Here is a 27,539-nt window from a genome sequence, read left to right as displayed (position 1 = left end):
CGGTGTCCCTCAGGGGTCGGCCTCGGGACCGGTGCTCTTCAACATCTTTAGCAATGACACAGACGACGGAATCGAGCAAGTTTGCAGATGACACCAAGCTGAGCGGTGCAGTCGATACAACAGAGGGAAGGGATGCCGTCCGGAGGGACCTGGACAGGCCGGAGAAGTGGGCCCATGAGAACCTAATGAGGTTCAACAAGGCCAAGTGCAAGGCGTTGACCTTGGGCTGGGGCAATCCCAGGTATTTCTATAGACTGGGAGAAGAAGAACTTGAGAGCAGCCCTGCGGAGAAGGACTTGGGGGTCCTGATGGACGAGAAGCTGGACACGAGCCAGCAGCGCGCGCTTGCAGCCCGGAAGGCCAACTGTGTCCTGGGCTGCATTAACAAAGGGGTGGCCAGCAGGGAGAGGGAGGTGATTATCCCCCTCTACCCTGCTCTTGGGAGACCCCACCTGGAATACTGCGTGCAGGCCTGGGGCCCCCAGCACAAGAAGGATGTGGAGCTCTTGGAAAGGTCAGTCTCACCTCCGTCCCTGGAAAGGTGTTGGAACAGCTGGAAAGGTGTTGGAACAGCTTGTTCTGGATGCCATCTCCAAGCCATTGGAAGAGAAGGAGGTTATGAGGAGTAGTCAGCATGGATTCACCAAGGGGAAATCGTGCTCGACCGACCTCGTTGCCTTCTATGATGGCATCACCAGCTGCGTTGATGGAGGGAGAGCAGTGGATGTCATCTACCTTGACTTTAGCAAGGCTTCCGATACTGTCTCCCACGACGTCCTGCTAGCAAAGCTGAGAAAGCGTGGGATAGACGAGTGGACGGTAAGGTGGGTTGAGACCTGGCTGACCGGCCGAGCTCAGAGGGCGGTGATCGGCGGCGCAGAGTCCGGCTGCAGCCCTGTGACTAGCGGTGTTCCCCAGGGGTCGGTGCTGGGTCCGGTCTTGTTCAACATCTTCATCGCCGACCTTGACGAGGGAATAGTGTCCAGCCTCAGCAAGTACGCCGATGATACAAAGCTGGGAGGAGTGGCCGACACGCCAGAAGGCTGTGCTGCCATTCAGCGAGACCTGGGCGGGCTGGAGAGCTGGGCAGGAAGAAGCCAAATGAAGTTTAACAAGAGCAAGCGTAGAGTCCTGCACCTGGGAAGGAACAACCGCGTGTATCAGTACAGGCTGGGGGATGACCTGCTGGAGAGGAGCGCTGCGGAGAAGGACCCGGGGGTCCTGGTGGACGACAGGTTGACCATGAGCCAGCGGCGTGCCCTGGTGGCCAAGAAGGCCAATGGGATCCTGGCGTGCGTTAAAAGGAGCGTGGCCAGCAGGTCAAGGGAGGTGATCCTCCCCCTCTACTCTGCCCTGGGCAGGCCTCGCCTGGAGTACCGTGTCCGGTTCTGGGCTCCCCAGTACAAAAAGAGACAGGGATCTCCTGGAAAGAGTCCAGCGGAGGGCAACAAAGATGATACGGGGCCTGGAGCATCTCCCCTATGAGCAAAGACTGAGAGACCTGGGCCTGTTCAGCCTTGAGAAGAGAAGACTGAGAGGGGATCTTATCAATGATTACAAGTATCTTAAGTGTGGGAGACAGTGGGACTTGGCCACCCTCTTTTCAGTGGTTTGTGGGGATAGGACAAGGGGCAACGGCCAAAAACTGGAGCACAGGAAGTTCCGCACCAACATGCGAAAGAACTTCTTCACGGTGAGGGTGACGGAGCGCTGGAACAGGCTGCCCGGGGAGGTTGTGGAGTCTCCTTCTCCGGAGATATTCAAGGCCCGTCTGGACGCCTACCTGGGCAGCCTGCTCTAGGGAACCTGCTCTGGCAGGGGGGTTGGACCCGACGATCTCTTGAGGTCCCTTCCAACCCCTACGAATCTGTATATACAGGAGTAAAAATACACGTGTTGATAGCGATAGGACAAGGGGGAATGGTTTTAAACTAAGACAGGGGAGATTTAGCTTAGATATTAGGAGAAAGTTTTTCACTCAGAGGGCGGTGAGGCACTGGAACGGGTTGCCCAGAGAGGTTCTGGATGCCCCATCCCTGGAGGCATTCAAGGCCAGGCTGGACGCGGCTCTGGGCAGCCTGCTCTAGCGGTTGGCAACGCTGCCCAGAGCAGGGGGGTTGAAACTAGATGATCTTTAAGGTGCTTTTCAACCCAGGCCATTCTATGGTTCTATGATATGCTCTTTGAAAGCGTACAGGCTAAAGGAAGGGTCAAATTGGTGCCTCGGGGGCAAATTTCTTCGCCTTCTACGGTTGTCTAACAGTGCCTATTAAGCAAAGAGATTACCAATCGTCTTCCTCCTCTACTTTCTCAGGAATTAAACACCTTTTGTGAAAGACTACAAGCGCTGATAGCATTAGCTAGACCTAGCTAGACCGACTGGGGAACAGTTGAACACGTAAATACTTACTCAAGGTCCATTTGCACAGGTTTCTTTGAGCAGTTCCATGGGCTCTTCTACGTCAACAAAACAGACCAATGAAAGAGACCAAGGACAAATACAGAAACAGAACAGTTGATCAAGTGCCAATTTAAGAAGCTTTCCCTGAAAGGGCAACAGCATCTCCACCTCCACCCACCCCTCCCCTCCCCTCCCCTCCCCCCCCCCAAGTAGTTGACTTCCACAACTATTTTCATCTGACCCCGCAAACGGCAAATTCTATATTACTTCGAGTAGAACAAGGGCTGTTTCTTGTTTCGGTTTGGTTTTTATCATTCAGCTTCTTCAAAAGACTTTAGTCATTCACAGCTGCAATCGTTAACCCCGCAAACAGATCCAGTAACAAAGATCATTCCTCCTGCTAAGGAATCGAGTTTCTTTGTGAGGAACGGAGTCACAAAAATCATTTCATTAGCAAGTTTCAAACACTAAAAATATTTAATAGCATTTTAACGCTCCCACGCTCCAGTAAGCCTTGAACGTAACCGCAATTAAACAAGGAGCACAGCAAAGCCAGAGGTCTAACAAAGCACGAGAGGTGATCGCATTTAAACGCCTTATGGTGCCTTTAGCTAATCCTTCTTCTAGTTCCTGAACAACGGACTTCGTTTAGGAAAAAAGAAGACTCTAAAAATACATACAAAAAAATAAAGGGAACGGCAGCCGAGTCTTGAACGTTCAGAAGCCGACTCAAGCATCCCAGAGCCTTCTACGCTTTGAAAAGCGTCTGTGGGAGAAATTACTTCTCGAAGTTGCGAAACCCACGACTGAAAAGAAAGCGGTAGCAAAACTCCTACGGTAGTCAAGAACAGGCTGACAAGCACCTGTCAGAAATCACACCGGGTAGAGTTTATTCTGCCTCCTCGGGACAGGGGCAGACAACAGACGATGCCTGGAAGCTTTCTTCCAACCTTATTCTTCTCTGGTTCTACATCTGCCAGTCCTCGATGCGGCTGTTTCGCAATAAAAGCACGCCCTTTTATTTGGGAGCAGGGGGAAGATAGCAAGGCCTCAAACACACAGCACATCCTAGATCGTCTTAGGGAGATGGAGACCCACAGGACCGCCGAGCGCTTCTATCTTCGCGTTTCAAATGACTGGGCAAACCACCATCTACACGACACTGTCAACAGACCGAAACATTCTTTTAACTTGCAGAACTATTTCCATCGGCAAGACACACAAGACAGAGGTCATATCCCCATGCTCCATCTTTATTGTGCAAGTGCTGCTCAAAGCTCTTTATTACCCTCCATAGACAGCCGTCCAGGAAAAAAAAAAAAAAAAAAAATCATACGTCAACAGGGGCTAGATTGACGGGCAACATATGAAACCTACTCGGCGGCGACCCGTACGCGTGCAGTGACGCCTGCGGTGCAAAAACCTTAGCCAGGAGGCCGGCCCAACTGACCGCCACCCAGAATACGTAGATGTACACGACAGCCCGAAGGGCCCGAGGGTGGGCATTCACAGCCATCCGGAATCCATTGGTCAGGTCCAGGTTAGCAGCACACTTCTTGCCAACAACCATTACACGCCCAAGAAGCTGGAAAAAGGAAATAACGTTACCTAACATAACGTGCCACGACGCACAGAACGAACGCGAGCGGAGAACCATCCACAGAACACGGTTAGCTAATCCTTCACGATTCAACCGCTGCTCTTTGAATTACCCTCTAGACAGGAACAGACTACAAAACAGTCACAGAAGCTAAATTTGTCTCGGGGGTTAAAGCCCCCGTCATAGCTTCGGGCAACGTAAGCCGCTCTGGCGGAAAATAAAAGCTTCACGGTGCCTTTTCTTTTGCGTGGCCTCACAAAGCCTTGGAACTTGACTTGCATAGCTAACAGCGAAACAAACACCCAGCGCCGCTCAACCAGCTTTCCCTTTCCTCGCCTCTGACCTGCCCAAACCCCAAGCCCTCTTCTGCATAGTCAAAGTACCACCGCCGCTGTCTGGAAACCGTGAAAACGGGCATCAGACCGTACTTCGGAACAACACTGCTTTTTGCACTACAAGCGCGTAGCCGGAGACCAGCATCGCTTTATATCGCCGCTCTTAGTCAAAAAGCTCAACTCCATTACAAGCTAGAGGCAAAAGACTACAGCATCGGAAAACCCAAAATAGCCTACTGTGCGCCCCTCCGCAACATCCAGAGGAAAAGAGGGGACGGGAAAGAGTCTAGGAAGTTACAAACTAGTTACAGGTACAGCCAGCCTAGCGAAAAGAAAGCTCCCACAGTACTCACGGGTCCGCCAGAATCTTCTGCTTCACATAACCGGACAACTGCCTTCTCAGGAAGGACTAGGAAAAAACACTGGAGCCTGAGGCGAACTATCACGGAACGCAAGGCGCTGGAGGAAGAGTAAACAGTTACAACGCAGTCAGCTTCAGAGAAAGGCAACAGCTTAAGCAAATCACTATGCCCCACCGAACTCGTCCTACCGAAGCAGATTATCAGGTACCCCAAACGCGCACGACAAAACAGCGATTCTTCTTAAGCGATCTTTGAATAGGCAAAGTTCTCTACCTTCTACACGCAAAACACACAAGCGGCAAACAATTGCTAACTGTCCTTCAGTTATGTCCAAATATTGCCTCGGCCAGAGGTAGGAAGGCATCTTCAAAGAACCCGGAGTAATCCGGCTGAGGCTGTATAAACTCTCCGTCCTCGATAACGCCACGTACTCAGGGGAAAGAACATTCCAAGTTAGCCCGTTACGGCCGGCTCTACGTCAGACACCTCCAGACCGAGGCCAAGGTATCACCTGCGAAACACGAATACCACCGATCTGTAGGAAACCATCGACTCGCAACTAATTGCGAGGGAACTCCCCAAATCACCAGCAGACCGAAACTGCATACGGCACCAGAAGCAGGATCCAGCACGCAAGGTGACGGGGGCAACGAGACAGCCGAGTACTTCAGATTAGCGACTTCCGGCAGTTTTATTTATTTTAGATGCGACTGAAACAGCGCCGATAAGACTCGATTCCACAGATGCTTTGCACTTCTTACTCACCATCGCCTTTCACTGCGCGACAATCGAGAATTACGAGCCTTCCTCACACTTCTCCCCCCTATAACATCGCTCAACTGTGAAACAGGCCTTCGGTACAGCGAGCTAAGCAAATTCAAGACCATTCGCTATAGCCAACTACACTCCAAAAGCAGTTCTAAGTTCCCCCCCCGCCTCAAGTGAGGACCAGCAGCCTGCGGGATTGACTGGCTTCTAGATGTTTAAGAAAGCTAGGAAAAGCTGCAATTCTTCCCTTTCACAAGCCACTTTGGAGAGAGCGTGCGCTCGCGTGCGCGGTGGGGGTGGTGCCATAACCAAAGCCTAGCACGGCCGAGCCGGGGCGTCTCTAGAACGCTGTCACGAGGCGCATCAAGACCTGCGTTTCTGCTACGCAGAAATGACTGATTACGGTCACTACTGCGATGCTCGCTGCCTATACGCAGGCAGTCCGAACCCCCAAGGAGACCGACTGCGCCGGCGACCCAGTACGCGCCGTGGCACCCCGGGGGCAGGCGGGACGCGCACCGAAGAAGCGCGGGGTTTTAGAGGCGCTGCAGTAGAGAGCGCCACGAGCCGGAGAGACCCCGACCGACCGACCGACCGTCCGTCCGTCCGTCCGTCCGTCCCTCCCTCCCTCCCTCCCTCCCGCAGCAAGGCCACCACCCGCCCTGCCGCACTCCCGGGACCCGCGACGGGCCCTCGTTTCAGAGGGCCTGCGAGCGGCCGAGGGAAGGAAGGAAAGAGAAGGCTCGCACGACGACGCCGCGGCTACCTCCTCGCCCACGACCGCTCATCCTCACGGAGAACGTTGGCGGGGACCTCCTTGCCCTTGCAGGCGACCTCTCCGAAAGCGGCTGCAGCGGCAGCGCCGCCGCCGGGCCAGGCGGCCTGCGCCCTAACGATCCCGTCGGCCATGACGGCGCCCGCTCGGTACAACGCCCCCTCCCTTCCCGCACTCGGCCCGGCCCTCCGCGGCGCTCATTGGGCCGACAGATCGCCGCCGACCGCTCCCGCGCCTCGATTGGCTGCCTCGCCTGCCCTCTTCCCTTGTCCCCGCCCTCTCGGCGGCTCCGCTCCCGTCGACCCGGTGCTTATCGGCGCTCAGGGAGGTCGCGTGCCCTCGGGGCGCGGAGGGATCCGACCGGGAGGGAGGAAGTGGGCGCCCGAAAACGGGCTGGGCGGCTCCGCGGAGGGAAGCCGGGCCCTGCACGGCTGGGAAACGAGCTCCACAGAACGGTTGCTCCGATCATAGAATCATAGCATGGCTTGGCTTGGCAGGGACCTTACTTAAAGATCACCTAATTCCAACCCCCCCGCCCTGGGCAGGGACACCTTCCACTAGACCACGTTGCTCAAAGCCCCATCCAACCTGGCCTTAAACACTTCCAGGGACGGGGCATCCGCCACTTCTCCTGGCAACCCGTTCCAGTGCCTCACCCCCCTCTCAGGAAAGAATCTCTTCCAACTATCCAGTCTAAGTCTACCCTCTTTGAGTTTAAAACCATTACTCCTTGCCCTATCGCTCCTCTCCCTGACAAAGAGTCCCTCCCCAGCTTTCCTGTAGGGCCCCCCCTTTGGGTACTGGAAGGCCCCTCCAAGGTCTCCCCGGAGCCTTCTCTTCTCTCTCCAGGCTGAACCACCCCAACTCCCTCAGCCTGCCTTCCTGGGAGAGGTGCCCCAGCCCCCTGGTCATCTTCGTGGCCCTCCTCTGGACGCGTTCTAGTACGTCCCCGTCCTTCTTGTGCTGGGGGCCCCAGAGCTGAACACAGTACTTACTCTAGGTGGGGCCTCACAAGAGCACAGCAGCAGAGAGGGAGAATCACCTCCCTCGACTTGCCGGCCGCCCTCCTTTTGATGCGGCCCAGGATACGGGTGGCTTTCCGGGCTGCAAGCGTCCATTGCATTGCCGGCTCCGGTTGACGAGCTTCTCATCAACCAACGCCCCCAGGCCCTTCTCCTCAGAGCTGCTCTCCATCCATTCTCCGCCCAGCCTGGATTCGTGCTTAGGATTGCCCCGGACCAAATGCGGGACCTCGCGCTCGTAGCCCCAACTATTATTTATGACCCTATCAGCTCCACCCCAAACACGCTGGTGGCTTTTGGGCGCTGCTCCCCGCAGGCAGATCCCCGCTTTTGCCAGGGCAGGCCTTACCTTTTCAGAAGTTGCTCCACAACCTTCCCTGAGAGCCCCACTTCAACTGCTGGTGTTTCTAAGGGGGAAAGCTGCACCTCCCGCGCACGGGGTGGCGGGGAGGAATACAAAGCCTGTGCTCAGCCCTGGCACATCACAACTGGGTTTGTGCTCAGCTGGGGAGGAGGCTTCTGGAAAAATAGGCAGTGCCCCCCAAGGCTGCCCAAGCGTGGTCCGCGGTGCCCTGCAGCAGCCCCAGGGAGAGCGGAGCTCAAACTGGCCCGACACGGCGGCAGGGACGTGGCCGTCCCCACACGCGCGGTTCCTGCCTGAGTAGGCCACAGCGCTTCTGCCTCTCTGACAGGCTTGGAGGGTAACGACATCAGAATACGCTCGCTTTAGTTTGAGGTTCCAGCCGCTACTGCCATCGGGATGGCACACGGGGACGGGGCTGGGGCTGGGGCTGGGGGCAGGCAACCACAGGCAGCTTTAACATCTCAGTCCTCCCCGTCGGCCATCTCCCAGCTACCACGCGGGCCACTCAGTGCGACCAGACACCAATTCACCCAAGGCAACAAAAATATTTACAGAGCTACACCTCTCCTCGTAACTGTTTGTTGTTTACGGCTGAAACCAGTCCTGGGATAGGATATGCCACCTGGACTGAGCAAAGCCTTTGATACGGTCCCTCACCACATTCTTCTCTCTAAATTGGAGAGGTATGGATTTGAAGGATGGACTGCTGGGCGGATAAAGAATTGGTTGGCTGGTCGCAGCCAAAGGGTTGTGGTCAACGGCTCTATGTCTGGGTGGAGGCCGGTCACAAGCGGTGTCCCTCAGGGGTCGGCCTCGGGACCGGTGCTCTTCAACATCTTTAGCAATGACACAGACGACGGAATCGAGCAAGTTTGCAGATGACACCAAGCTGAGCGGTGCAGTCGATACAACAGAGGGAAGGGATGCCGTCCGGAGGGACCTGGACAGGCCGGAGAAGTGGGCCCATGAGAACCTAATGAGGTTCAACAAGGCCAAGTGCAAGGCGTTGACCTTGGGCTGGGGCAATCCCAGGTATTTCTATAGACTGGGAGAAGAAGAACTTGAGAGCAGCCCTGCGGAGAAGGACTTGGGGGTCCTGATGGACGAGAAGCTGGACACGAGCCAGCAGCGCGCGCTTGCAGCCCGGAAGGCCAACTGTGTCCTGGGCTGCATTAACAAAGGGGTGGCCAGCAGGGAGAGGGAGGTGATTATCCCCCTCTACCCTGCTCTTGGGAGACCCCACCTGGAATACTGCGTGCAGGCCTGGGGCCCCCAGCACAAGAAGGATGTGGAGCTCTTGGAAAGGTCAGTCTCACCTCCGTCCCTGGAAAGGTGTTGGAACAGCTTGTTCTGGATGCCATCTCCAAGCCATTGGAAGAGAAGGAGGTTATGAGGAGTAGTCAGCATGGATTCACCAAGGGGAAATCGTGCTCGACCGACCTCGTTGCCTTCTATGATGGCATCACCAGCTGCGTTGATGGAGGGAGAGCAGTGGATGTCATCTACCTTGACTTTAGCAAGGCTTCCGATACTGTCTCCCACGACGTCCTGCTAGCAAAGCTGAGAAAGCGTGGGATAGACGAGTGGACGGTAAGGTGGGTTGAGACCTGGCTGACCGGCCGAGCTCAGAGGGCGGTGATCGGCGGCGCAGAGTCCGGCTGCAGCCCTGTGACTAGCGGTGTTCCCCAGGGGTCGGTGCTGGGTCCGGTCTTGTTCAACATCTTCATCGCCGACCTTGACGAGGGAATAGTGTCCAGCCTCAGCAAGTACGCCGATGATACAAAGCTGGGAGGAGTGGCCGACACGCCAGAAGGCTGTGCTGCCATTCAGCGAGACCTGGGCGGGCTGGAGAGCTGGGCAGGAAGAAGCCAAATGAAGTTTAACAAGAGCAAGCGTAGAGTCCTGCACCTGGGAAGGAACAACCGCGTGTATCAGTACAGGCTGGGGGATGACCTGCTGGAGAGGAGCGCTGCGGAGAAGGACCCGGGGGTCCTGGTGGACGACAGGTTGACCATGAGCCAGCGGCGTGCCCTGGTGGCCAAGAAGGCCAATGGGATCCTGGCGTGCGTTAAAAGGAGCGTGGCCAGCAGGTCAAGGGAGGTGATCCTCCCCCTCTACTCTGCCCTGGGCAGGCCTCGCCTGGAGTACCGTGTCCGGTTCTGGGCTCCCCAGTACAAAAAGAGAGACAGGGATCTCCTGGAAAGAGTCCAGCGGAGGGCAACAAAGATGATACGGGGCCTGGAGCATCTCCCCTATGAGCAAAGACTGAGAGACCTGGGCCTGTTCAGCCTTGAGAAGACTGAGAGGGGATCTTATCAATGATTACAAGTATCTTAAGTGTGGGAGACAGTGGGACTTGGCCACCCTCTTTTCAGTGGTTTGTGGGGATAGGACAAGGGGCAACGGCCAAAAACTGGAGCACAGGAAGTTCCGCACCAACATGCGAAAGAACTTCTTCACGGTGAGGGTGACGGAGCGCTGGAACAGGCTGCCCGGGGAGGTTGTGGAGTCTCCTTCTCCGGAGATATTCAAGGCCCGTCTGGACGCCTACCTGGGCAGCCTGCTCTAGGGAACCTGCTCTGGCAGGGGGGTTGGACCCGACGATCTCTTGAGGTCCCTTCCAACCCCTACGAATCTGTATATACAGGAGTAAAAATACACGTGTTGATAGCGATAGGACAAGGGGGAATGGTTTTAAACTAAGACAGGGGAGATTTAGCTTAGATATTAGGAGAAAGTTTTTCACTCAGAGGGCGGTGAGGCACTGGAACGGGTTGCCCAGAGAGGTTCTGGATGCCCCATCCCTGGAGGCATTCAAGGCCAGGCTGGACGCGGCTCTGGGCAGCCTGCTCTAGCGGTTGGCAACGCTGCCCAGAGCAGGGGGGTTGAAACTAGATGATCTTTAAGGTGCTTTTCAACCCAGGCCATTCTATGGTTCTATGATATGCTCTTTGAAAGCGTACAGGCTAAAGGAAGGGTCAAATTGGTGCCTCGGGGGCAAATTTCTTCGCCTTCTACGGTTGTCTAACAGTGCCTATTAAGCAAAGAGATTACCAATCGTCTTCCTCCTCTACTTTCTCAGGAATTAAACACCTTTTGTGAAAGACTACAAGCGCTGATAGCATTAGCTAGACCTAGCTAGACCGACTGGGGAACAGTTGAACACGTAAATACTTACTCAAGGTCCATTTGCACAGGTTTCTTTGAGCAGTTCCATGGGCTCTTCTACGTCAACAAAACAGACCAATGAAAGAGACCAAGGACAAATACAGAAACAGAACAGTTGATCAAGTGCCAATTTAAGAAGCTTTCCCTGAAAGGGCAACAGCATCTCCACCTCCACCCACCCCTCCCCTCCCTTCCCTTCCCTTCCCTTCCCTTCCCTTCCCCTCCCCTCCCCCCCCCCCCCTCCCCCCCCAAGTAGTTGACTTCCACAACTATTTTCATCTGACCCCGCAAACGGCAAATTCTATATTACTTCGAGTAGAACAAGGGCTGTTTCTTGTTTCGGTTTGGTTTTTATCATTCAGCTTCTTCAAAAGACTTTAGTCATTCACAGCTGCAATCGTTAACCCCGCAAACAGATCCAGTAACAAAGATCATTCCTCCTGCTAAGGAATCGAGTTTCTTTGTGAGGAACGGAGTCACAAAAATCATTTCATTAGCAAGTTTCAAACACTAAAAATATTTAATAGCATTTTAACGCTCCCACGCTCCAGTAAGCCTTGAACGTAACCGCAATTAAACAAGGAGCACAGCAAAGCCAGAGGTCTAACAAAGCACGAGAGGTGATCGCATTTAAACGCCTTATGGTGCCTTTAGCTAATCCTTCTTCTAGTTCCTGAACAACGGACTTCGTTTAGGAAAAAAGAAGACTCTAAAAATACATACAAAAAAATAAAGGGAACGGCAGCCGAGTCTTGAACGTTCAGAAGCCGACTCAAGCATCCCAGAGCCTTCTACGCTTTGAAAAGCGTCTGTGGGAGAAATTACTTCTCGAAGTTGCGAAACCCACGACTGAAAAGAAAGCGGTAGCAAAACTCCTACGGTAGTCAAGAACAGGCTGACAAGCACCTGTCAGAAATCACACCGGGTAGAGTTTATTCTGCCTCCTCGGGACAGGGGCAGACAACAGACGATGCCTGGAAGCTTTCTTCCAACCTTATTCTTCTCTGGTTCTACATCTGCCAGTCCTCGATGCGGCTGTTTCGCAATAAAAGCACGCCCTTTTATTTGGGAGCAGGGGGAAGATAGCAAGGCCTCAAACACACAGCACATCCTAGATCGTCTTAGGGAGATGGAGACCCACAGGACCGCCGAGCGCTTCTATCTTCGCGTTTCAAATGACTGGGCAAACCACCATCTACACGACACTGTCAACAGACCGAAACATTCTTTTAACTTGCAGAACTATTTCCATCGGCAAGACACACAAGACAGAGGTCATATCCCCATGCTCCATCTTTATTGTGCAAGTGCTGCTCAAAGCTCTTTATTACCCTCCATAGACAGCCGTCCAGGAAAAAAAAAAAAAAAAAAATCATACATCAACAGGGGCTAGATTGACGGGCAACATATGAAACCTACTCGGCGGCGACCCGTACGCGTGCAGTGACGCCTGCGGTGCAAAAACCTTAGCCAGGAGGCCGGCCCAACTGACCGCCACCCAGAATACGTAGATGTACACGACAGCCCGAAGGGCCCGAGGGTGGGCATTCACAGCCATCCGGAATCCATTGGTCAGGTCCAGGTTAGCAGCACACTTCTTGCCAACAACCATTACACGCCCAAGAAGCTGGAAAAAGGAAATAACGTTACCTAACATAACGTGCCACGACGCACAGAACGAACGCGAGCGGAGAACCATCCACAGAACACGGTTAGCTAATCCTTCACGATTCAACCGCTGCTCTTTGAATTACCCTCTAGACAGGAACAGACTACAAAACAGTCACAGAAGCTAAATTTGTCTCGGGGGTTAAAGCCCCCGTCATAGCTTCGGGCAACGTAAGCCGCTCTGGCGGAAAATAAAAGCTTCACGGTGCCTTTTCTTTTGCGTGGCCTCACAAAGCCTTGGAACTTGACTTGCATAGCTAACAGCGAAACAAACACCCAGCGCCGCTCAACCAGCTTTCCCTTTCCTCGCCTCTGACCTGCCCAAACCCCAAGCCCTCTTCTGCATAGTCAAAGTACCACCGCCGCTGTCTGGAAACCGTGAAAACGGGCATCAGACCGTACTTCGGAACAACACTGCTTTTTGCACTACAAGCGCGTAGCCGGAGACCAGCATCGCTTTATATCGCCGCTCTTAGTCAAAAAGCTCAACTCCATTACAAGCTAGAGGCAAAAGACTACAGCATCGGAAAACCCAAAATAGCCTACTGTGCGCCCCTCCGCAACATCCAGAGGAAAAGAGGGGACGGGAAAGAGTCTAGGAAGTTACAAACTAGTTACAGGTACAGCCAGCCTAGCGAAAAGAAAGCTCCCACAGTACTCACGGGTCCGCCAGAATCTTCTGCTTCACATAACCGGACAACTGCCTTCTCAGGAAGGACTAGGAAAAAACACTGGAGCCTGAGGCGAACTATCACGGAACGCAAGGCGCTGGAGGAAGAGTAAACAGTTACAACGCAGTCAGCTTCAGAGAAAGGCAACAGCTTAAGCAAATCACTATGCCCCACCGAACTCGTCCTACCGAAGCAGATTATCAGGTACCCCAAACGCGCACGACAAAACAGCGATTCTTCTTAAGCGATCTTTGAATAGGCAAAGTTCTCTACCTTCTACACGCAAAACACACAAGCGGCAAACAATTGCTAACTGTCCTTCAGTTATGTCCAAATATTGCCTCGGCCAGAGGTAGGAAGGCATCTTCAAAGAACCCGGAGTAATCCGGCTGAGGCTGTATAAACTCTCCGTCCTCGATAACGCCACGTACTCAGGGGAAAGAACATTCCAAGTTAGCCCGTTACGGCCGGCTCTACGTCAGACACCTCCAGACCGAGGCCAAGGTATCACCTGCGAAACACGAATACCACCGATCTGTAGGAAACCATCGACTCGCAACTAATTGCGAGGGAACTCCCCAAATCACCAGCAGACCGAAACTGCATACGGCACCAGAAGCAGGATCCAGCACGCAAGGTGACGGGGGCAACGAGACAGCCGAGTACTTCAGATTAGCGACTTCCGGCAGTTTTATTTATTTTAGATGCGACTGAAACAGCGCCGATAAGACTCGATTCCACAGATGCTTTGCACTTCTTACTCACCATCGCCTTTCACTGCGCGACAATCGAGAATTACGAGCCTTCCTCACACTTCTCCCCCCTATAACATCGCTCAACTGTGAAACAGGCCTTCGGTACAGCGAGCTAAGCAAATTCAAGACCATTCGCTATAGCCAACTACACTCCAAAAGCAGTTCTAAGTTCCCCCCCCGCCTCAAGTGAGGACCAGCAGCCTGCGGGATTGACTGGCTTCTAGATGTTTAAGAAAGCTAGGAAAAGCTGCAATTCTTCCCTTTCACAAGCCACTTTGGAGAGAGCGTGCGCTCGCGTGCGCGGTGGGGGTGGTGCCATAACCAAAGCCTAGCACGGCCGAGCCGGGGCGTCTCTAGAACGCTGTCACGAGGCGCATCAAGACCTGCGTTTCTGCTACGCAGAAATGACTGATTACGGTCACTACTGCGATGCTCGCTGCCTATACGCAGGCAGTCCGAACCCCCAAGGAGACCGACTGCGCCGGCGACCCAGTACGCGCCGTGGCACCCCGGGGGCAGGCGGGACGCGCACCGAAGAAGCGCGGGGTTTTAGAGGCGCTGCAGTAGAGAGCGCCACGAGCCGGAGAGACCCCGACCGACCGACCGACCGACCGACCGACCGTCCGTCCGTCCGTCCGTCCCTCCCTCCCTCCCGCAGCAAGGCCACCACCCGCCCTGCCGCACTCCCGGGACCCGCGACGGGCCCTCGTTTCAGAGGGCCTGCGAGCGGCCGAGGGAAGGAAGGAAAGAGAAGACTCGCACGACGACGCCGCGGCTACCTCCTCGCCCACGACCGCTCATCCTCACGGAGAACGTTGGCGGGGACCTCCTTGCCCTTGCAGGCGACCTCTCCGAAAGCGGCTGCAGCGGCAGCGCCGCCGCCGGGCCAGGCGGCCTGCGCCCTAACGATCCCGTCGGCCATGACGGCGCCCGCTCGGTACAACGCCCCCTCCCTTCCCGCACTCGGCCCGGCCCTCCGCGGCGCTCATTGGGCCGACAGATCGCCGCCGACCGCTCCCGCGCCTCGATTGGCTGCCTCGCCTGCCCTCTTCCCTTGTCCCCGCCCTCTCGGCGGCTCCGCTCCCGTCGACCCGGTGCTTATCGGCGCTCAGGGAGGTCGCGTGCCCTCGGGGCGCGGAGGGATCCGACCGGGAGGGAGGAAGTGGGCGCCCGAAAACGGGCTGGGCGGCTCCGCGGAGGGAAGCCGGGCCCTGCACGGCTGGGAAACGAGCTCCACAGAACGGTTGCTCCGATCATAGAATCATAGCATGGCTTGGCTTGGCAGGGACCTTACTTAAAGATCACCTAATTCCAACCCCCCCGCCCTGGGCAGGGACACCTTCCACTAGACCACGTTGCTCAAAGCCCCATCCAACCTGGCCTTAAACACTTCCAGGGACGGGGCATCCGCCACTTCTCCTGGCAACCCGTTCCAGTGCCTCACCCCCCTCTCAGGAAAGAATCTCTTCCAACTATCCAGTCTAAGTCTACCCTCTTTGAGTTTAAAACCATTACTCCTTGCCCTATCGCTCCTCTCCCTGACAAAGAGTCCCTCCCCAGCTTTCCTGTAGGGCCCCCCCTTTGGGTACTGGAAGGCCCCTCCAAGGTCTCCCCGGAGCCTTCTCTTCTCTCTCCAGGCTGAACCACCCCAACTCCCTCAGCCTGCCTTCCTGGGAGAGGTGCCCCAGCCCCCTGGTCATCTTCGTGGCCCTCCTCTGGACGCGTTCTAGTACGTCCCCGTCCTTCTTGTGCTGGGGGCCCCAGAGCTGAACACAGTACTTACTCTAGGTGGGGCCTCACAAGAGCACAGCAGCAGAGAGGGAGAATCACCTCCCTCGACTTGCCGGCCGCCCTCCTTTTGATGCGGCCCAGGATACGGGTGGCTTTCCGGGCTGCAAGCGTCCATTGCATTGCCGGCTCCGGTTGACGAGCTTCTCATCAACCAACGCCCCCAGGCCCTTCTCCTCAGAGCTGCTCTCCATCCATTCTCCGCCCAGCCTGGATTCGTGCTTAGGATTGCCCCGGACCAAATGCGGGACCTCGCGCTCGTAGCCCCAACTATTATTTATGACCCTATCAGCTCCACCCCAAACACGCTGGTGGCTTTTGGGCGCTGCTCCCCGCAGGCAGATCCCCGCTTTTGCCAGGGCAGGCCTTACCTTTTCAGAAGTTGCTCCACAACCTTCCCTGAGAGCCCCACTTCAACTGCTGGTGTTTCTAAGGGGGAAAGCTGCACCTCCCGCGCACGGGGTGGCGGGGAGGAATACAAAGCCTGTGCTCAGCCCTGGCACATCACAACTGGGTTTGTGCTCAGCTGGGGAGGAGGCTTCTGGAAAAATAGGCAGTGCCCCCCAAGGCTGCCCAAGCGTGGTCCGCGGTGCCCTGCAGCAGCCCCAGGGAGAGCGGAGCTCAAACTGGCCCGACACGGCGGCAGGGACGTGGCCGTCCCCACACGCGCGGTTCCTGCCTGAGTAGGCCACAGCGCTTCTGCCTCTCTGACAGGCTTGGAGGGTAACGACATCAGAATACGCTCGCTTTAGTTTGAGGTTCCAGCCGCTACTGCCATCGGGATGGCACACGGGGACGGGGCTGGGGCTGGGGCTGGGGGCAGGCAACCACAGGCAGCTTTAACATCTCAGTCCTCCCCGTCGGCCATCTCCCAGCTACCACGCGGGCCACTCAGTGCGACCAGACACCAATTCACCCAAGGCAACAAAAATATTTACAGAGCTACACCTCTCCTCGTAACTGTTTGTTGTTTACGGCTGAAACCAGTCCTGGGATAGGATATGCCACCTGGACTGAGCAAAGCCTTTGATACGGTCCCTCACCACATTCTTCTCTCTAAATTGGAGAGGTATGGATTTGAAGGATGGACTGCTGGGCGGATAAAGAATTGGTTGGCTGGTCGCAGCCAAAGGGTTGTGGTCAACGGCTCTATGTCTGGGTGGAGGCCGGTCACAAGCGGTGTCCCTCAGGGGTCGGCCTCGGGACCGGTGCTCTTCAACATCTTTAGCAATGACACAGATGACGGAATCGAGCAAGTTTGCAGATGACACCAAGCTGAGCGGTGCAGTCGATACAACAGAGGGAAGGGATGCCGTCCGGAGGGACCTGGACAGGCCGGAGAAGTGGGCCCATGAGAACCTAATGAGGTTCAACAAGGCCAAGTGCAAGGCGTTGACCTTGGGCTGGGGCAATCCCAGGTATTTCTATAGACTGGGAGAAGAAGAACTTGAGAGCAGCCCTGCGGAGAAGGACTTGGGGGTCCTGATGGACGAGAAGCTGGACACGAGCCAGCAGCGCGCGCTTGCAGCCCGGAAGGCCAACTGTGTCCTGGGCTGCATTAACAAAGGGGTGGCCAGCAGGGAGAGGGAGGTGATTATCCCCCTCTACCCTGCTCTTGGGAGACCCCACCTGGAATACTGCGTGCAGGCCTGGGGCCCCCAGCACAAGAAGGATGTGGAGCTCTTGGAAAGGTCAGTCTCACCTCCGTCCCTGGAAAGGTGTTGGAACAGCTTGTTCTGGATGCCATCTCCAAGCCATTGGAAGAGAAGGAGGTTATGAGGAGTAGTCAGCATGGATTCACCAAGGGGAAATCGTGCTCGACCGACCTCGTTGCCTTCTATGATGGCATCACCAGCTGCGTTGATGGAGGGAGAGCAGTGGATGTCATCTACCTTGACTTTAGCAAGGCTTCCGATACTGTCTCCCACGACGTCCTGCTAGCAAAGCTGAGAAAGCGTGAGATAGACGAGTGGACGGTAAGGTGGGTTGAGACCTGGCTGACCGGCCGAGCTCAGAGGGCGGTGATCGGCGGCGCAGAGTCCGGCTGCAGCCCTGTGACTAGCGGTGTTCCCCAGGGGTCGGTGCTGGGTCCGGTCTTGTTCAACATCTTCATCGCCGACCTTGACGAGGGAATAGTGTCCAGCCTCAGCAAGTACGCCGATGATACAAAGCTGGGAGGAGTGGCCGACACGCCAGAAGGCTGTGCTGCCATTCAGCGAGACCTGGGCGGGCTGGAGAGCTGGGCAGGAAGAAGCCAAATGAAGTTTAACAAGAGCAAGCGTAGAGTCCTGCACCTGGGAAGGAACAACCGCATGTATCAGTACAGGCTGGGGGATGACCTGCTGGAGAGGAGCGCTGCGGAGAAGGACCCGGGGGTCCTGGTGGACGACAGGTTGACCATGAGCCAGCGGCGTGCCCTGGTGGCCAAGAAGGCCAATGGGATCCTGGCGTGCGTTAAAAGGAGCGTGGCCAGCAGGTCAAGGGAGGTGATCCTCCCCCTCTACTCTGCCCTGGGCAGGCCTCGCGTGGGAGTACTGTGTCCGGTTCTGGGCTCCCCAGTACAAAAAGAGACAGGGATCTCCTGGAAAGAGTCCAGCGGAGGGCAACAAAGATGATACAGGGCCTGGAGCATCTCCCCTATGAGCAAAGACTGAGAGACCTGGGCCTGTTCAGCCTTGAGAAGAGAAGACTGAGAGGGGATCTTATCAATGATTACAAGTATCTTAAGTGTGGGAGACAGTGGGACTTGGCCACCCTCTTTTCAGTGGTTTGTGGGGATAGGACAAGGGGCAACGGCCAAAAACTGGAGCACAGGAAGTTCCGCACCAACATGCGAAAGAACTTCTTCACGGTGAGGGTGACGGAGCGCTGGAACAGGCTGCCCGGGGAGGTTGTGGAGTCTCCTTCTCCGGAGATATTCAAGGCCCGTCTGGACGCCTACCTGGGCAGCCTGCTCTAGGGAACCTGCTCTGGCAGGGGGGTTGGACCCGACGATCTCTTGAGGTCCCTTCCAACCCCTACGAATCTGTATATACAGGAGTAAAAATACACGTGTTGATAGCGATAGGACAAGGGGGAATGGTTTTAAACTAAGACAGGGGAGATTTAGCTTAGATATTAGGAGAAAGTTTTTCACTCAGAGGGCGGTGAGGCACTGGAACGGGTTGCCCAGAGAGGTTCTGGATGCCCCATCCCTGGAGGCATTCAAGGCCAGGCTGGACGCGGCTCTGGGCAGCCTGCTCTAGCGGTTGGCAACGCTGCCCAGAGCAGGGGGGTTGAAACTAGATGATCTTTAAGGTGCTTTTCAACCCAGGCCATTCTATGGTTCTATGATATGCTCTTTGAAAGCGTACAGGCTAAAGGAAGGGTCAAATTGGTGCCTCGGGGGCAAATTTCTTCGCCTTCTACGGTTGTCTAACAGTGCCTATTAAGCAAAGAGATTACCAATCGTCTTCCTCCTCTACTTTCTCAGGAATTAAACACCTTTTGTGAAAGACTACAAGCGCTGATAGCATTAGCTAGACCTAGCTAGACCGACTGGGGAACAGTTGAACATGTAAATACTTACTCAAGGTCCATTTGCACAGGTTTCTTTGAGCAGTTCCATGGGCTCTTCTACGTCAACAAAACAGACCAATGAAAGAGACCAAGGACAAATACAGAAACAGAACAGTTGATCAAGTGCCAATTTAAGAAGCTTTCCCTGAAAGTGCAACAGCATCTCCACCTCCACCCACCCCTCCCCTCCCCTCCCCCCCCCCAAGTAGTTGACTTCCACAACTATTTTCATCTGACCCCGCAAACGGCAAATTCTATATTACTTTGAGTAGAACAAGGGCTGTTTCTTGTTTCGGTTTGGTTTTTATCATTCAGCTTCTTCAAAAGACTTTAGTCATTCACAGCTGCAATCGTTAACCCCGCAAACAGATCCAGTAACAAAGATCATTCCTCCTGCTAAGGAATCGAGTTTCTTTGTGAGGAACGGAGTCACAAAAATCATTTCATTAGCAAGTTTCAAACACTAAAAATATTTAATAGCATTTTAACGCTCCCACGCTCCAGTAAGCCTTGAACGTAACCGCAATTAAACAAGGAGCACAGCAAAGCCAGAGGTCTAACAAAGCACGAGAGGTGATCGCATTTAAACGCCTTATGGTGCCTTTAGCTAATCCTTCTTCTAGTTCCTGAACAACGGACTTCGTTTAGGAAAAAAAAAGACTCTAAAAATACATACAAAAAAATAAAGGGAACGGCAGCCGAGTCTTGAACGTTCAGAAGCCGACTCAAGCATCCCAGAGCCTTCTACGCTTTGAAAAGCGTCTGTGGGAGAAATTACTTCTCGAAGTTGCGAAACCCACGACTGAAAAGAAAGCGGTAGCAAAACTCCTACGGTAGTCAAGAACAGGCTGACAAGCACCTGTCAGAAATCACACCGGGTAGAGTTTATTCTGCCTCCTCGGGACAGGGGCAGACAACAGACGATGCCTGGAAGCTTTCTTCCAACCTTATTCTTCTCTGGTTCTACATCTGCCAGTCCTCGATGCGGCTGTTTCGCAATAAAAGCACGCCCTTTTATTTGGGAGCAGGGGGAAGATAGCAAGGCCTCAAACACACAGCACATCCTAGATCGTCTTAGGGAGATGGAGACCCACAGGACCGCCGAGCGCTTCTATCTTCGCGTTTCAAATGACTGGGCAAACCACCATCTACACGACACTGTCAACAGACCGAAACATTCTTTTAACTTGCAGAACTATTTCCATCGGCAAGACACACAAGACAGAGGTCATATCCCCATGCTCCATCTTTATTGTGCAAGTGCTGCTCAAAGCTCTTTATTACCCTCCATAGACAGCCGTCCAGGAAAAAAAAAAAAAAAAAAATCATACGTCAACAGGGGCTAGATTGACGGGCAACATATGAAACCTACTCGGCGGCGACCCGTACGCGTGCAGTGACGCCTGCGGTGCAAAAACCTTAGCCAGGAGGCCGGCCCAACTGACCGCCACCCAGAATACGTAGATGTACACGACAGCCCGAAGGGCCCGAGGGTGGGCATTCACAGCCATCCGGAATCCATTGGTCAGGTCCAGGTTAGCAGCACACTTCTTGCCAACAACCATTACACGCCCAAGAAGCTGGAAAAAGGAAATAACGTTACCTAACATAACGTGCCACGACGCACAGAACGAACGCGAGCGGAGAACCATCCACAGAACACGGTTAGCTAATCCTTCACGATTCAACCGCTGCTCTTTGAATTACCCTCTAGACAGGAACAGACTACAAAACAGTCACAGAAGCTAAATTTGTCTCGGGGGTTAAAGCCCCCGTCATAGCTTCGGGCAACGTAAGCCGCTCTGGCGGAAAATAAAAGCTTCACGGTGCCTTTTCTTTTGCGTGGCCTCACAAAGCCTTGGAACTTGACTTGCATAGCTAACAGCGAAACAAACACCCAGCGCCGCTCAACCAGCTTTCCCTTTCCTCGCCTCTGACCTGCCCAAACCCCAAGCCCTCTTCTGCATAGTCAAAGTACCACCGCCGCTGTCTGGAAACCGTGAAAACGGGCATCAGACCGTACTTCGGAACAACACTGCTTTTTGCACTACAAGCGCGTAGCCGGAGACCAGCATCGCTTTATATCGCCGCTCTTAGTCAAAAAGCTCAACTCCATTACAAGCTAGAGGCAAAAGACTACAGCATCGGAAAACCCAAAATAGCCTACTGTGCGCCCCTCCGCAACATCCAGAGGAAAAGAGGGGACGGGAAAGAGTCTAGGAAGTTACAAACTAGTTACAGGTACAGCCAGCCTAGCGAAAAGAAAGCTCCCACAGTACTCACGGGTCCGCCAGAATCTTCTGCTTCACATAACCGGACAACTGCCTTCTCAGGAAGGACTAGGAAAAAACACTGGAGCCTGAGGCGAACTATCACGGAACGCAAGGCGCTGGAGGAAGAGTAAACAGTTACAACGCAGTCAGCTTCAGAGAAAGGCAACAGCTTAAGCAAATCACTATGCCCCACCGAACTCGTCCTACCGAAGCAGATTATCAGGTACCCCAAACGCGCACGACAAAACAGCGATTCTTCTTAAGCGATCTTTGAATAGGCAAAGTTCTCTACCTTCTACACGCAAAACACACAAGCGGCAAACAATTGCTAACTGTCCTTCAGTTATGTCCAAATATTGCCTCGGCCAGAGGTAGGAAGGCATCTTCAAAGAACCCGGAGTAATCCGGCTGAGGCTGTATAAACTCTCCGTCCTCGATAACGCCACGTACTCAGGGGAAAGAACATTCCAAGTTAGCCCGTTACGGCCGGCTCTACGTCAGACACCTCCAGACCGAGGCCAAGGTATCACCTGCGAAACACGAATACCACCGATCTGTAGGAAACCATCGACTCGCAACTAATTGCGAGGGAACTCCCCAAATCACCAGCAGACCGAAACTGCATACGGCACCAGAAGCAGGATCCAGCACGCAAGGTGACGGGGGCAACGAGACAGCCGAGTACTTCAGATTAGCGACTTCCGGCAGTTTTATTTATTTTAGATGCGACTGAAACAGCGCCGATAAGACTCGATTCCACAGATGCTTTGCACTTCTTACTCACCATCGCCTTTCACTGCGCGACAATCGAGAATTACGAGCCTTCCTCACACTTCTCCCCCCTATAACATCGCTCAACTGTGAAACAGGCCTTCGGTACAGCGAGCTAAGCAAATTCAAGACCATTCGCTATAGCCAACTACACTCCAAAAGCAGTTCTAAGTTCCCCCCCCGCCTCAAGTGAGGACCAGCAGCCTGTGGGATTGACTGGCTTCTAGATGTTTAAGAAAGCTAGGAAAAGCTGCAATTCTTCCCTTTCACAAGCCACTTTGGAGAGAGCGTGCGCTCGCGTGCGCGGTGGGGGTGGTGCCATAACCAAAGCCTAGCACGGCCGAGCCGGGGCGTCTCTAGAACGCTGTCACGAGGCGCATCAAGACCTGCGTTTCTGCTACGCAGAAATGACTGATTACGGTCACTACTGCGATGCTCGCTGCCTATACGCAGGCAGTCCGAACCCCCAAGGAGACCGACTGCGCCGGCGACCCAGTACGCGCCGTGGCACCCCGGGGGCAGGCGGGACGCGCACCGAAGAAGCGCGGGGTTTTAGAGGCGCTGCAGTAGAGAGCGCCACGAGCCGGAGAGACCCCGACCGACCGACCGACCGTCCGTCCGTCCGTCCGTCCCTCCCTCCCTGCCTGCCTCCCTCCCTCCCGCAGCAAGGCCACCACCCGCCCTGCCGCACTCCCGGGACCCGCGACGGGCCCTCGTTTCAGAGGGCCTGCGAGCGGCCGAGGGAAGGAAGGAAAGAGAAGACTCGCACGACGACGCCGCGGCTACCTCCTCGCCCACGACCGCTCATCCTCACGGAGAACGTTGGCGGGGACCTCCTTGCCCTTGCAGGCGACCTCTCCGAAAGCGGCTGCAGCGGCAGCGCCGCCGCCGGGCCAGGCGGCCTGCGCCCTAACGATCCCGTCGGCCATGACGGCGCCCGCTCGGTACAACGCCCCCTCCCTTCCCGCACTCGGCCCGGCCCTCCGCGGCGCTCATTGGGCCGACAGATCGCCGCCGACCGCTCCCGCGCCTCGATTGGCTGCCTCGCCTGCCCTCTTCCCTTGTCCCCGCCCTCTCGGCGGCTCCGCTCCCGTCGACCCGGTGCTTATCGGCGCTCAGGGAGGTCGCGTGCCCTCGGGGCGCGGAGGGATCCGACCGGGAGGGAGGAAGTGGGCGCCCGAAAACGGGCTGGGCGGCTCCGCGGAGGGAAGCCGGGCCCTGCACGGCTGGGAAACGAGCTCCACAGAACGGTTGCTCCGATCATAGAATCATAGCATGGCTTGGCTTGGCAGGGACCTTACTTAAAGATCACCTAATTCCAACCCCCCCGCCCTGGGCAGGGACACCTTCCACTAGACCACGTTGCTCAAAGCCCCATCCAACCTGGCCTTAAACACTTCCAGGGACGGGGCATCCGCCACTTCTCCTGGCAACCCGTTCCAGTGCCTCACCCCCCTCTCAGGAAAGAATCTCTTCCAACTATCCAGTCTAAGTCTACCCTCTTTGAGTTTAAAACCATTACTCCTTGCCCTATCGCTCCTCTCCCTGACAAAGAGTCCCTCCCCAGCTTTCCTGTAGGGCCCCCCCTTTGGGTACTGGAAGGCCCCTCCAAGGTCTCCCCGGAGCCTTCTCTTCTCTCTCCAGGCTGAACCACCCCAACTCCCTCAGCCTGCCTTCCTGGGAGAGGTGCCCCAGCCCCCTGGTCATCTTCGTGGCCCTCCTCTGGACGCGTTCTAGTACGTCCCCGTCCTTCTTGTGCTGGGGGCCCCAGAGCTGAACACAGTACTTACTCTAGGTGGGGCCTCACAAGAGCACAGCAGCAGAGAGGGAGAATCACCTCCCTCGACTTGCCGGCCGCCCTCCTTTTGATGCGGCCCAGGATACGGGTGGCTTTCCGGGCTGCAAGCGTCCATTGCATTGCCGGCTCCGGTTGACGAGCTTCTCATCAACCAACGCCCCCAGGCCCTTCTCCTCAGAGCTGCTCTCCATCCATTCTCCGCCCAGCCTGGATTCGTGCTTAGGATTGCCCCGGACCAAATGCGGGACCTCGCGCTCGTAGCCCCAACTATTATTTATGACCCTATCAGCTCCACCCCAAACACGCTGGTGGCTTTTGGGCGCTGCTCCCCGCAGGCAGATCCCCGCTTTTGCCAGGGCAGGCCTTACCTTTTCAGAAGTTGCTCCACAACCTTCCCTGAGAGCCCCACTTCAACTGCTGGTGTTTCTAAGGGGGAAAGCTGCACCTCCCGCGCACGGGGTGGCGGGGAGGAATACAAAGCCTGTGCTCAGCCCTGGCACATCACAACTGGGTTTGTGCTCAGCTGGGGAGGAGGCTTCTGGAAAAATAGGCAGTGCCCCCCAAGGCTGCCCAAGCGTGGTCCGCGGTGCCCTGCAGCAGCCCCAGGGAGAGCGGAGCTCAAACTGGCCCGACACGGCGGCAGGGACGTGGCCGTCCCCACACGCGCGGTTCCTGCCTGAGTAGGCCACAGCGCTTCTGCCTCTCTGACAGGCTTGGAGGGTAACGACATCAGAATACGCTCGCTTTAGTTTGAGGTTCCAGCCGCTACTGCCATCGGGATGGCACACGGGGACGGGGCTGGGGCTGGGGCTGGGGGCAGGCAACCACAGGCAGCTTTAACATCTCAGTCCTCCCCGTCGGCCATCTCCCAGCTACCACGCGGGCCACTCAGTGCGACCAGACACCAATTCACCCAAGGCAACAAAAATATTTACAGAGCTACACCTCTCCTCGTAACTGTTTGTTGTTTACGGCTGAAACCAGTCCTGGGATAGGATATGCCACCTGGACTGAGCAAAGCCTTTGATATGGTCCCTCACCACATTCTTCTCTCTAAATTGGAGAGGTATGGATTTGAAGGATGGACTGCTGGGCGGATAAAGAATTGGTTGGCTGGTCGCAGCCAAAGGGTTGTGGTCAACGGCTCTATGTCTGGGTGGAGGCCGGTCACAAGCGGTGTCCCTCAGGGGTCGGCCTCGGGACCGGTGCTCTTCAACATCTTTAGCAATGACACAGACGACGGAATCGAGCAAGTTTGCAGATGACACCAAGCTGAGCGGTGCAGTCGATACAACAGAGGGAAGGGATGCCGTCCGGAGGGACCTGGACAGGCCGGAGAAGTGGGCCCATGAGAACCTAATGAGGTTCAACAAGGCCAAGTGCAAGGCGTTGACCTTGGGCTGGGGCAATCCCAGGTATTTCTATAGACTGGGAGAAGAAGAACTTGAGAGCAGCCCTGCGGAGAAGGACTTGGGGGTCCTGATGGACGAGAAGCTGGACACGAGCCAGCAGCACGCGCTTGCAGCCCGGAAGGCCAACTGTGTCCTGGGCTGCATTAACAAAGGGGTGGCCAGCAGGGAGAGGGAGGTGATTATCCCCCTCTACCCTGCTCTTGGGAGACCCCACCTGGAATACTGCGTGCAGGCCTGGGGCCCCCAGCACAAGAAGGATGTGGAGCTCTTGGAAAGGTCAGTCTCACCTCCGTCCCTGGAAAGGTGTTGGAACAGCTGGAAAGGTGTTGGAACAGCTTGTTCTGGATGCCATCTCCAAGCCATTGGAAGAGAAGGAGGTTATGAGGAGTAGTCAGCATGGATTCACCAAGGGGAAATCGTGCTCGACCGACCTCGTTGCCTTCTATGATGGCATCACCAGCTGCGTTGATGGAGGGAGAGCAGTGGATGTCATCTACCTTGACTTTAGCAAGGCTTCCGATACTGTCTCCCACGACGTCCTGCTAGCAAAGCTGAGAAAGCGTGGGATAGACGAGTGGACGGTAAGGTGGGTTGAGACCTGGCTGACCGGCCGAGCTCAGAGGGCGGTGATCGGCGGCGCAGAGTCCGGCTGCAGCCCTGTGACTAGCGGTGTTCCCCAGGGGTCGGTGCTGGGTCCGGTCTTGTTCAACATCTTCATCGCCGACCTTGACGAGGGAATAGTGTCCAGCCTCAGCAAGTACGCCGATGATACAAAGCTGGGAGGAGTGGCCGACACGCCAGAAGGCTGTGCTGCCATTCAGCGAGACCTGGGCGGGCTGGAGAGCTGGGCAGGAAGAAGCCAAATGAAGTTTAACAAGAGCAAGCGTAGAGTCCTGCACCTGGGAAGGAACAACCGCGTGTATCAGTACAGGCTGGGGGATGACCTGCTGGAGAGGAGCGCTGCGGAGAAGGACCCGGGGGTCCTGGTGGACGACAGGTTGACCATGAGCCAGCGGCGTGCCCTGGTGGCCAAGAAGGCCAATGGGATCCTGGCGTGCGTTAAAAGGAGCGTGGCCAGCAGGTCAAGGGAGGTGATCCTCCCCCTCTACTCTGCCCTGGGCAGGCCTCGCCTGGGAGTACCGTGTCCGGTTCTGGGCTCCCCAGTACAAAAAGAGACAGGGATCTCCTGGAAAGAGTCCAGCGGAGGGCAACAAAGATGATACGGGGCCTGGAGCATCTCCCCTATGAGCAAAGACTGAGAGACCTGGGCCTGTTCAGCCTTGAGAAGAGAAGACTGAGAGGGGATCTTATCAATGATTACAAATATCTTAAGTGTGGGAGACAGTGGGACTTGGCCACCCTCTTTTCAGTGGTTTGTGGGGATAGGACAAGGGGCAACGGCCAAAAACTGGAGCACAGGAAGTTCCGCACCAACATGCGAAAGAACTTCTTCACGGTGAGGGTGACGGAGCGCTGGAACAGGCTGCCCGGGGAGGTTGTGGAGTCTCCTTCTCCGGAGATATTCAAGGCCCGTCTGGACGCCTACCTGGGCAGCCTGCTCTAGGGAACCTGCTCTGGCAGGGGGGTTAGACCCGACGATCTCTTGAGGTCCCTTCCAACCCCTACGAATGTGTATATACAGGAGTAAAAATACACGTGTTGATAGCGATAGGACAAGGGGGAATGGTTTTAAACTAAGACAGGGGAGATTTAGCTTAGATATTAGGAGAAAGTTTTTCACTCAGAGGGCGGTGAGGCACTGGAACGGGTTGCCCAGAGAGGTTCTGGATGCCCCATCCCTGGAGGCATTCAAGGCCAGGCTGGACGCGGCTCTGGGCAGCCTGCTCTAGCGGTTGGCAACGCTGCCCAGAGCAGGGGGGTTGAAACTAGATGATCTTTAAGGTGCTTTTCAACCCAGGCCATTCTATGGTTCTATGATATGCTCTTTGAAAGCGTACAGGCTAAAGGAAGGGTCAAATTGGTGCCTCGGGGGCAAATTTCTTCGCCTTCTACGGTTGTCTAACAGTGCCTATTAAGCAAAGAGATTACC

At 55.4% G+C, this 27,539-nt stretch overlaps 3 protein-coding genes across 4 annotated transcripts; all 3 read right to left on the bottom strand.

Annotated features, from left to right (window-relative positions):
* Positions 1-2,859: 2,859 nt before the first annotated feature.
* LOC308184808 (adenosine 5'-monophosphoramidase HINT1-like) lies at positions 2,860-6,417 on the bottom strand. Its single transcript, XM_080572386.1, has 4 exons — positions 6,233-6,417; positions 4,690-4,795; positions 3,779-3,986; positions 2,860-3,563 (listed from the first exon to the last, which is right to left on the bottom strand). Exons 1-4 carry the CDS (start codon positions 6,373-6,375, stop codon positions 3,517-3,519), a joined length of 504 nt encoding a protein of 167 aa, XP_080428512.1. The 5' UTR covers positions 6,376-6,417; the 3' UTR covers positions 2,860-3,516.
* Positions 6,418-11,296: 4,879 nt separating this feature from the next.
* LOC308184817 (adenosine 5'-monophosphoramidase HINT1-like) lies at positions 11,297-14,853 on the bottom strand. 2 transcript variants are annotated; one of them, XM_080572395.1, is made up of 4 exons: positions 14,669-14,853; positions 13,126-13,231; positions 12,215-12,422; positions 11,297-12,000 (listed from the first exon to the last, which is right to left on the bottom strand). In XM_080572395.1, the coding sequence occupies exons 1-4, from the start codon at positions 14,809-14,811 to the stop codon at positions 11,954-11,956; spliced, it is 504 nt and encodes a 167-aa protein (XP_080428521.1). In that variant the 5' UTR covers positions 14,812-14,853; the 3' UTR covers positions 11,297-11,953. The 2 variants fall into 2 exon arrangements, with proteins under 2 accessions (XP_080428521.1, XP_080428522.1); XM_080572396.1 differs by having other exon boundaries at positions 12,288-12,422; positions 14,669-14,837.
* Positions 14,854-19,689: 4,836 nt separating this feature from the next.
* On the bottom strand, positions 19,690-23,258 carry LOC308184958 (adenosine 5'-monophosphoramidase HINT1-like). The gene is made up of 4 exons (XM_080572507.1): positions 23,066-23,258; positions 21,519-21,624; positions 20,608-20,815; positions 19,690-20,393 (listed from the first exon to the last, which is right to left on the bottom strand). Exons 1-4 carry the CDS (start codon positions 23,206-23,208, stop codon positions 20,347-20,349), a joined length of 504 nt encoding a protein of 167 aa, XP_080428633.1. The 5' UTR covers positions 23,209-23,258; the 3' UTR covers positions 19,690-20,346.
* Between the last annotated feature and the right edge of the window lie 4,281 nt (positions 23,259-27,539).

The sequence above is a fragment of the Anser brachyrhynchus genome (assembly GCF_964034855.1).
Source record: "Anser brachyrhynchus genome assembly, chromosome: W".
Taxonomy (NCBI): domain Eukaryota; kingdom Metazoa; phylum Chordata; class Aves; order Anseriformes; family Anatidae; genus Anser; species Anser brachyrhynchus.
This window is presented reverse-complemented; position numbering and strand designations above follow the sequence as displayed.

Bases quoted from the DNA above. Each gene is read 5' to 3' on its own strand.
- LOC308184808 (XM_080572386.1), bottom strand. From the start codon at position 6,375: ATGGCCGACGGGATCGTTAGGGCGCAGGCCGCCTGGCCCGGCGGCGGC. The intron at 4,796-6,232 runs GTAGCCGCGGCG...CTCTTCCTCCAG, and splicing joins GAGCGGTCGTGGGCGAGGAG to CGCCTTGCGTTCCGTGATAG. The intron at 3,987-4,689 runs GTGAGTACTGTG...TCCTTTTTCCAG, and splicing joins CAGAAGATTCTGGCGGACCC to CTTCTTGGGCGTGTAATGGT.
- LOC308184817 (XM_080572395.1), bottom strand. From the start codon at position 14,811: ATGGCCGACGGGATCGTTAGGGCGCAGGCCGCCTGGCCCGGCGGCGGC. The intron at 13,232-14,668 runs GTAGCCGCGGCG...CTCTTCCTCCAG, and splicing joins GAGCGGTCGTGGGCGAGGAG to CGCCTTGCGTTCCGTGATAG. The intron at 12,423-13,125 runs GTGAGTACTGTG...TCCTTTTTCCAG, and splicing joins CAGAAGATTCTGGCGGACCC to CTTCTTGGGCGTGTAATGGT.
- LOC308184958 (XM_080572507.1), bottom strand. From the start codon at position 23,208: ATGGCCGACGGGATCGTTAGGGCGCAGGCCGCCTGGCCCGGCGGCGGC. The intron at 21,625-23,065 runs GTAGCCGCGGCG...CTCTTCCTCCAG, and splicing joins GAGCGGTCGTGGGCGAGGAG to CGCCTTGCGTTCCGTGATAG. The intron at 20,816-21,518 runs GTGAGTACTGTG...TCCTTTTTCCAG, and splicing joins CAGAAGATTCTGGCGGACCC to CTTCTTGGGCGTGTAATGGT.